Source organism: Ctenocephalides felis, unplaced genomic scaffold (assembly GCF_003426905.1).
Source record: "Ctenocephalides felis isolate EL2017-DRISC unplaced genomic scaffold, ASM342690v1 CF-g0.4_SCAFFOLD_01886, whole genome shotgun sequence".
Classification (NCBI taxonomy): domain Eukaryota; kingdom Metazoa; phylum Arthropoda; class Insecta; order Siphonaptera; family Pulicidae; genus Ctenocephalides; species Ctenocephalides felis.
The window spans coordinates 184,807,008-184,817,558 of record NW_020538040.1 but is presented as its reverse complement, the minus strand read 5'-3'; the positions used below and the strand labels follow the sequence as shown (position 1 = coordinate 184,817,558).

Below are 10,551 nucleotides of genomic sequence, written 5' to 3'. Positions count from 1 at the left end.
GCAGGAAACACTTCATCCCAATATTGATCTTTGATCAGCTCTGGATGATCATGATGCATTTCATCCACTATGAGGTAGGAAACTTGCAGATTTCTATCAACGAGCCAATTAACTTCAAAATCGTCGTCGTCTTCACCAAAAGGGTTTATAAGAGACTCGGCCACTTTAAGCCATCCCATGTAGAAGAAGAACTGTAGAGTTGTGAAGAATGGAAAATATAGATCGATCGTGTTCAAATATCCTTCTTTGATGATGGTTTGTTCGGTCCACTGCCTCGCCATGATAGAAGTAATAAAATAAGAATATACCGCCAGGGTCACCACTTGAGTGTAAACTAAAGGAACGCTAATGGTATCGTAGCTGATCAATGTTCCACATTGTCCACGGAATTTGTTGAGTTCATCAATAACAGTCTTAACGGCAAAGTCATCTCGGATCCTGCCTTCTTTTCTGGCTCTTGTCACAACGCTTGCAGCCCAAACGATTGGCAACCAATGCTTGGAATGTCGGGGAAACTTCGTGTTCAAATCGTCCATGATGACACGTTCGTTTTCGGTCAAAAGACCAGCCTCTAGTAAATGATCTAATGTAGGGAAACGTTTCTTGACACGGGGAGATATCATACTGAAGACCATAGTCATACATAGGCAGACGTATCGTAAAATTGTACGGCGCATCAGTCGACCACGTTCATCCTAAACAGATTTTGATCAAAGTCATGATAAATATTCGCCAATAAAATTAAAAGCAGATCGAAAATGAATATGCGTAAATTAAATTCCAAATTAAGATAAAAATGCTACATTATATTGCTGCTTCCAATTCATTATGGGGCTTATAAAAAGTCCATAAACATAATAAATTTATGATGTCAATAAATATTCAATTACACCCTCACCTGTCCATGTATATTAGCACTAACGAAAACAGCAATTGGGTCGGGCCAGGGTATGCTCGTATATTGGCCCCACCATCTCGTCATAACAATTGATACATAAAAACCCAACACGAAAGACAACGGAATCAAATCCGTGTATGTAGCACAATATAGTACTATACCTTCAAATATTCTAAAAAATATGTTAAAAAAATTATTAAAATATATTTTTTATTTACCTTTTGAAATTTGATAAGATTTACCTTTTAGCTTCAGCATCGAGATATAATCTATAGGTTAAATTTAGTATGTAATATAATAAGAGAAATGCCAGCAAATCGAGCCATACTAATTTGTAAATACTACCTCGCCACCTGGAAATTATAACATATGTTAAAACTATCTCAATATTATATAAAATAAGTAAATGCTGTCTATATTATGCTATATAAATATTATTAGGAAAAATAAGAGATTGATATAGTATGTAAGACAAGAGTAGAAATAATATCTATTATTATTGATTGCGGCTTGCTATAATAAATAAATAAAATAAATAAATGTATATAATATATTTTCTAATGAATGTATATAATACAACTTCTTTTTCAACAGTTCCTACTTTCCCTATTTTGTTCGAAATTATTTAAACAATTTCCTTTTAAACCCTAAATTTAAGTTTTACACCATCAATGATCAATTTATTCCGTACTTCAATGATTAATTTATTCTCTTTGTGATACTGCCCTTATTTTTTATTTTTCAGATTAGAGGAAATAAAAATAAAAAATGCTAAATGCAAATTTTATAATTCATCTGATCCATATGATTTTTTTAAAATTTCAAAGAACATGGATATCAATGTCAACATATGATTTGTTTAAAATTTTATTTTGAACAAGAATCAGAACAATACTCTATGAGCTGTTCTGATGAGATTCCTTCAGAACTATCGATTTTTTTTCAAAACAAAATGTTTCAAAATTATTAATTATATTATAATGTTGATTTATTATAAAGTAATTAAGTTAACCTAATATATATTTAATAATCCAGAATTTTCAATTTATCATGTTTTAAGGCTTACTATTACAACTTACTCGAGTATAATAGGGATCCCTATTAGAGCATTATAGTAAAAATTCAAATCTATAATTTCAAGTTTGAAAAATAAATCTTAAGAAATTTTAAACCGACAAGTAATACTTTTATTTATGGTAATAATATTAGATCTGTTTACAAATACAGAATGATACAGTGAATGCTAATTGTGTGCTTCATAAGGAAATATTGAGAACATAGTCTGTAATCAGAAGAAACTGAATTATAGTCCTAGATTTTGTAAGAACGAGTTTATTCCAATGTACACACACATACAAATATATATATATATATATATATATATATATATATTATGTATATATACTAGCTAGCCCGGCAAACGTTGTTTAGTCATAAAAAATATTTCTAGACAATTTTTAGTATAAAAACTAACTGATTGTGAAATTAGAAGCATGTGTTATATGAGTGAAAGGAAAAGCTAACACAAATTATATGGAAGGTATACTCACTGCAACGCATGCCACATATAAATGTTCATGGGGCATATTGAAGTGAGAAACTGATTTCATTTAAATTAAATTAATCTAAACTAAAAAATTAACCTAATAGCCAAATCATAAACTGATTTCGTTTAAATTGATTTGGCACATTTGTAAATTCAAGGTTTTGATACATTATTACTGAGCTGTATTTGCTTTTTAATTACAAATTATAAAAAAATAAAATAAAAGACATTGATCTAAAAAATAAAAATAATCTAAGAGGTGATCAACTTAGAGGCAAGAAAAATAGATGTTCGCCGATCCTCAGACTAGCCAATGTTAGCCAATGTACTTTATATATATAATTTTGAACAAACAGTTTTTAACATGTATCCATCCAGTTACTAAAATGGAGCAAAATTAAAATTAAAGAATTAAAAAAAATTAATAAAACTTTTTTCAATACGGTCATTTTAACTTTCTTTATTAAATACATAATTCTTTTTCACAATTGTGACTCAAGAATCAAATCTTTTGTTCATCGTGTGTGGTATTTGTGTTATTTTAAACAATTTGTGTATATTGTCTACTGAAGAAGAGTCGAACTGGGATTCAAAACATTTGGATGCATTAAAAATTTTTAAATGACTTAGTTTTTTTTATAACTAGATGGAAAACTTGTTTGTTCATAACTATAAATCTTTCACCATCTGAAATATTATTACATTGACTAGGAGATTGACAGAGACAGATGAACTATAAATTTTTTTTTGAACATTTAAAAATTACAAAGTAAATATAAAACTTTGGATCAAAGGAAAATATATAACCTACAATGTAACGTCTGCATCAATATAGAGAACAACTTTCCAAGTTATTTATAGTATTAAAAGCAACTGTAATGCTTGCTTGCAATAATTCATCTAGGCTCTCTCCAAATTATATTTGTAGTGAATATCTAATTAAGATTTAAATTTAATCAAATTAAATTAGTAAAGCTAGAAGTTGTTATATCTAAAATAAATAGCCAAAGATCTTATAACAAACATATGTAGATCACAACATTAAGCAATATGGAATATTTTTCCACGTTGAAAATTTAATCTAATGACTACCATTCCCAAGAATGTGGTTGTCAAATGAGCATCTAATGTAAATATAATAAAATGAGTATAAAATGACTTGCTTAGCTAAACTATTAATACGGTTTCGTGAAAAAACAGATTACCTACATTAAATAGGAACCGAGCCAAAACTAACAACGCTTTTTATCGTACATTTACTTCACATTTGTTTATGGCATTAACATGCAGGTGTTAATTATATTCTTATATAATGTTTAGTTTGTTTAGCAATCAGCTTTCAATCATTATTTAATCATGTTCTATTTTTATTGTTTGCACTGATGCATCTAGAGATTTGTCAATGAGTAATAAATATTTAATTGTAAATAGGGTAAAGCGGGGCTAAAAGGTCCAAAGGTTAAAAGGTCCACCACCATTATCTCAAAAATAATTAAAGTCTATAATTTTTTAACGATGCTATTTTAAAGCAGAGGGCAAAAGATGTGTAAAGGGCTATCATCTTAATACTTAGGACATCGCTATCAGAATATACAAACAGCCATGTATGAATATTCATAGCAAACGTATTTTGTTTCGTCAACAGTTTTTTTGGTTTTGAGCTCTTTTATTTAGTTTATGATGCCTAAATATAATTTTAATTGTTTTGTAAAATGTATTATTATTAACTTCCCGTTGGGTAAGTTCTAGTAATCGTTATCGTTATTAATAAAAAAATCAAAATATAAAAATCTCCAATTTTTAAAAAAAGTCATTTTTTTTCAAAAATCTCAAAAATCTGATTTTTTCAAAGTTTTTCAGTTTTTTTTTTAATATTTTAGTTTTCGGTACGGAAAGTTCCAGCAATTTGCCTTATATTCAACAGTTTTTTTTATATAACTCTATAAAAGCTCAATAGAAGCTTATAAAAAGCTTACATGTAGGTGGGGTAAAAAGGACCATCTAAACAATAAGAAAATAGTAAATAAAAAAGTGAATTGATTTAAAAAAAATCACAAAAGATAAATTTAATTAATAATTATTCCATCTCTGCTGATGAATATTTCTCACGAAATACCTGCAATGCATTTCATTTCATTTGATTTAGACAGCATATTTACTGAAAGACCTTTGGACCTTTGCACCCCCGCTTGACCCTATTTATATAATTAAGTAAATTATAATTTAGAACCACAGAGTGTAATATATAGTATTTGTAGAGCAAAACAATTTTAGTTAAAAGTTACTTCCAATAATGTAAATTGCAAAAAAATGCAAATAGCCACAATAATAATTTAAATATTTATCTTGAATGTACCTAATAATTGTTTGTATCTGAATGTATAATTTGCTGTACTAATTATATGTTTTTATTTTAGTATACATAGTATATCTAATTTACATTTAGTACAAAAAAATTATTTATCAGTGGTAAAAGATTAATTATTCTAATAAAATATCACAAATGGTATTATAAACATATCGCCTGTGATAAATCATATGTATTCTGGCAAGTAATGACATCACCTAGTTGTGGGAATCAGCAAAATGATCTCATCGAAACAAACACGAAAAGTTTAGTATTGAAACAATTTTAGATAAAAAGAATTGAATTCCGCAAATCGTTTAACTTGACGTCACACAACAGTGATATCAATTTTCACTTGAAAATCAAATAATTAATAATAAATTTGTTGAATGAAAATAGATCTCCATACACAATTAAAAAAGAGCAACAATTTGGTTGTCTTAATAAAAAATATGTATAGAAAAATTAAATAGTATAACCATTGGGTTGCTTCTTAATAATCATTAATAAAAATGATCACAAAGGCTTATATAAATTGCTAATTTTTTATTGCTGTTAAAATAGAAATAAAACGTATTGATATACACTTTAATACTACATTTTACGTCGATGACAGAAAATAATTACAGGTAATCAAATTATACCTGAAGCACAGGTGTAAGTGACAGTTTTTTAATTAGCGTGAAATAACGTGATTATAATTAGCATAATAAAGTCTTTTCGCTAATAATTTATTATAGAGATGTATGTAAGTGATAAAGTAGATACGTTTTCATTTGGACATATAAAAAGTTTTATTTGTTTTTATATATTAGGACCTGTATTTGTGTAAAAAAATAGACCTTACGACCTTTAGTTATTAACAAAAAATTGATACAGTAGTCTGAACAAAAGTCTGGTGTTAAAAAAAATGTAAACATTACTTATGTAATTAATATTTTTTTTAACTTCTCGTAGGGTAAGTTATAGTAATCGCAAAAAAATCGAAAATGAAAGTTTTTATATATCTTTATGTTTCAGGGGTTTCTGAACATTTCGCCATACCTTTGAAAAACATTTTTTTACACATTTTTTTCCAATAATAATTTTTTTTTAAATTTAAAATTTCTCAAATATCTAATTTTTTTAAAGTAAAACTTCTTCAAAGATTAAAATTTTAATCTTTTTTATAAAAAGTAATTTTTGGTACGGGATGTTCCCGCAATTTGCCTTAAGGCACGATGCCATTCACCACTAGTTTTTTTGTATTAATTCAATATTACACAGCAATCAGAGTTATTAAAACTCTATAAGTTATAAGGCTAAATTACATATAAAAAAATAATCACAGAAATAAAGAAAAAGAAAAAATGATAACAAATAAAAAAATGAACATAAATATAAATGAATTACAAATAAAGAAAAATAAATAAATAATAAATAAAATAATAAAAAAAAAATTGTAGTGATTGCTCCAATAAGCATTTTTTTACATTAAGTGCCTTTCTTGTATAATTAAAATTAACATCTATAATCTCTATAGTCATTATTATAAGCGTTGGAACTTCATTATTTTTTATCGGTGCTGTATTTACAAAAAACTGCCATTAAACAAATCTACTGCTATTATCAATATATTTTGTATTGAAACAGTATGGTCGCACATATTTAAAAGTATATTTTTATAGGTCATATACTATCAACATATTTCATTCTAATTACTCAAAGAATGTTGTTAATAGAATTTGGAATTTTGTTACTTGTTGGATAGCACGTGTTCTCTTGATAATATCATAATAATTGCTTCAGAAAATAATTAAACTATTAAAATTGTATCAGTAATGTGTAAAAGATATCAGAACTAATAATTACTATTGAATTCAATTATGAACTCTATAAAAAAAATGAAAAATTTTCATGTCTTGGGATTGAACAACTTGGTACTAGTTTTATCACCACGACCGTCTCAAAAATAATAATATAACCAAGTTCTTATTTTTTTCTTTAAATTTAATGGACATGAATCAATTAAATTTTTATGCATTAAGCATAAGTGTGAGTGTTGAAATAAATATGTTTATCGCCGATAGAGATCTTACAATAGAATAAAATTACTTTTATCAGGAAGGAGGTTTCGCTCAATGGAAATATTTTTTATTATAATAATATGGTGGTGAAATATTTATGGATTAAAATAGTAATAGAAATAAAATATATTTAGTTCGAGCACATCTTCCAACTAAATCAAACTAGTGGTGGACGACATTGTGTCCTAATGCAAATTGCTGGAACTTACCGTAATGTAATTAAACATTCAAGAAATAAAAATAAACAGTGATCAATGATTATTAACTTTCCGTAGAGTAAGTTATATTAATGGTCCAAAAATCGAAAATGAATTTTTTTGCATATTTTCACGTTTGAGAGGTTTCTGAACATTTTGACATACCTCAGAAAAAATGGATTTGAATGTGTTTTGTGTGTCCACAATTTTTCGTCCACGTTTTCGGGCGCACGGATCAACCGATTTTAATAATACGTATAAATTTTGTTTATCCATTTCTATGGGTTTCGTAACATCGTTTGTCCGTAAAACTGCGATGAGGCGCTTACGCGCTTGTATGCAGCTAAAGCACCGCGATTACTTCAAAAAGTTCAAAATTTCCAAAATATTTCAAAATAAAAAGTTTTTTTTTGAAAAAAGTCAATTTTTTTCAAAAACATAAGATTTCTCACAAATCTAATTTCTTCAAAGTTAAATGAATAATTTTTTTTTTTTTTTAAATTTAATTATTGGTACGGAAAGTTCCAGCAATTTGCCTTAAAGCACGATGCCATACACATTTGATTATCAATTGATTATCCATGTAGAGGATATATACAACCCAAAAAATGCAAAATTTGTACTCATTATTAAAATACCTGTAATATATCTGATAATTTGAATGTACATATGTCCAATGATCATTTTTAACCACTAAATGGCATCTCCGAAATCACTGGATTTGCCTTCTCAAAAACTTCTTCATTTAATTGGTGCAATTAAGATGTTTTTGAATAATTCATATCAGACTCTCGAATCGGTTGAACCGTTTTTCGAATCATTTAAACCGGTTAATCCGTGCTCTCGAAATCGTCAAAAATTGTATCCGCACAATACATACATTTCTCCTAAGGTATTCTAAAATGGTCGGAAGGTCTTCTTTGAAATATGCAAAAAGTATAATTTTCGTTACGGTAAGTTAAAAATACACCAAAGAAATGTGCAAATTATTTTTATAACTGCGCAGGATAAAAGTTAAAAATTGTTTTTACGATGCTCTTTGTGTAAAGGCGCGACATAGCAATATCGTTGTTCAAATACATTATTACCGCTATAAATTCGAATGAAATTGCTTCTCATTTTGACATGGACAGGCAAAACAGTACGGAATTTTTCTGAGTAGACATTTTTCTTATTTATTTTATTCACTTACCTTAATAGCAATTTGAGGAAACATCCAAAACCACGGCACGTGGCTACTTGCGCCGTATAGGTAACAGTCATCTTAATAAAATTGTCTTTTGGTTGATCACAGATTGATTCGAGTTAATTTAAAATTTCGTACATATCACTATTCTGTTTCAGAATATAGTCATCGTTTAAAAATACTGTAAAAAATATGAAATCTTTTGTTAATAGTGCGTGAATGTTGATTGTAGTAACACATAAATATGAAGTAACGTGTAAATGAATAATTAAATAGATTACATCACTGTTGGGAAAATATTTGGTGCTGTATGGATGATGAATTTCTTAAAATTAATTCTGGAATGATACATGTCACCTTGGGCACCAATCAAAAGTAACAAATTTATGGAATTTATACATTTTTGGAATAAAAACTACACCTGTAATCAATAGCACTACACTGTCACACTAATTGTTAACTACAGGCAATTACTAGCTCATTGAATTGAAATATAATAATTTGCTATTATTTTTTCTATTTTTCGAATGAACAAAATATTGTTCTATAAGATTTCCAAAACATAATTCTATCATATATACAGGGTATCCCAGAACTCAACGTCAAGCCGAAACGGGGTGAGAGTATTGACCATAACTGTCCTGGGAAAATTTAGAAAAAAAATCATCTCACGTTGTTTGGAACCTAGAACTTTGATGAAATGAAGCCAATTTCTCGGATATTGTAGTTAATTTTTATTAAATTTGTTCATTTAAACTTTGAAATCTTAACCGTGAATAACAATTTTAGGGCCACAGTCAAAAATAATAACACAATTGCCCCAAGTTTTCTAGAATTAAGACCATTTGTTGAACTATGAATTTAAAAACTTCAAAACCGGTCGAGTTCAGAAGCCATGCTTTAATTTTTTTTATTTGCCATTCAAATTACAATGTGTCTTAGTGAAGACATTTAGTAATTGATATGTTATAATATATAATTTATTTAGAAAGATTACTCATTGGTAATTCTTTCTAGTGTGGATAAATGCTGTTACTATTTACTGATTACTATACAAATGCTCTTTAAAAAGAAAATGTACTAAAGTGACTTGATAATCCTCACATTCATATATTTTTCTTCTATTTTTTCCAGAGCAGTTACGGCTAACACTATCACCCTGTTCGGCTTGACGTTGAGTTCTTGGACACCCTGTATATTGTAATCAATATTTTCTGTAATGCAACGCATTCTCAGTTAATATGAGCCACAATAATAATAATGTCATTTACTCAAAAACGGCTAAACCGATTTAAAAAACTTGAAAGTCATTTGATGTATTTTGATAAGTACCTACTAATAATGATTAGTTTTACCAGACGACCGGCCAAGCTGTTTCTTTAGAATTAATAGAAAAATGCAAAAATCCAAAAACTTTTCGAAAGATATCAGTTGGGAACTGTGGTGATTAGTATTTTGTAAAGATCAGTGAGCCCTTTCTTCGATTTTGATAAAACTTTGTATGATGATAGAGTTCAAGGTCTAAAATATTATTACCGGTGGTTTAATTACGAAAAAGTCTTAAATTTTGCCAAACTGTATCGTCACAATTGTAAAGTAGATGAATCTCAATTTTCTTCAACTAAGTCTATTATTTGCATAAATCTGGAAGTTCATGCAACTTGCCTTAAAGAAAAATGCCACTTACGACTAGTTTGAATATTCATATTTGGTATTATCTTGAATTCAACATAAAATATAACAATATAACACAACAAGACACTTTTGTACACATTTTAAACTTAATGCTGACAACGACACCAAAACTAACAACATGACAAATTAATAGTAATGCTTCAACAAATACATTTATCACTTAATAAATTTATTACCACAGCAGACGCCTACACATTATATCAATACGATATAATTTTGCATTGTTAAAATATAAAATAAACTAATTATAAATGCAATAAGATACATTATTAAGTCCGTTATTTGTAGGAAATCGCGTCACGCGTTGCGATCCGCTCCTGAGAGCGGTACATCACCGTTTGTATGACATACGATCAAAATGTTCCCTATATAATAAAATATAAATATATAAGTTTGTATAAATAGTACGAGCGCTGGTAGAAAGATACTTTAACACTAGGCGTAAGTGGCATTTTGCATTAAAACAAGTTTATCAATGAGAAATCAATATACAGTAGAAGTCATTTTGCCCGGCAACGAACAGTTTGGAAAGCCTGATAGTCTGGCATTTTTTCGAAATTCTTTTTTTCTATAAAAAATTATTTATTTATACACAGTACATAATACATGCAAAGAA

The 10,551-nt window shown here is 28.0% G+C and overlaps 1 protein-coding gene across 1 annotated transcript in view; it reads right to left on the bottom strand.

Annotated features, from left to right (window-relative positions):
- The window catches only part of LOC113376374 (bestrophin-2-like), an 11,784-nt gene extending 3,426 nt beyond the window's left edge, over positions 1-8,358 (bottom strand). Inside the window, exons 1-4 of the mRNA XM_026616281.1 lie at positions 8,247-8,358; positions 1,141-1,251; positions 899-1,070; positions 3-695 (exon numbers count right to left, since the gene is read on the bottom strand). Of these exons, the coding sequence (XP_026472066.1) occupies positions 3-695; positions 899-1,070; positions 1,141-1,251; positions 8,247-8,317 (1,047 nt within the window). The 5' untranslated portion in view covers positions 8,318-8,358. The remainder of the gene's footprint in view (positions 1-2; positions 696-898; positions 1,071-1,140; positions 1,252-8,246) is intronic.
- Positions 8,359-10,551: the final 2,193 nt, after the last annotated feature.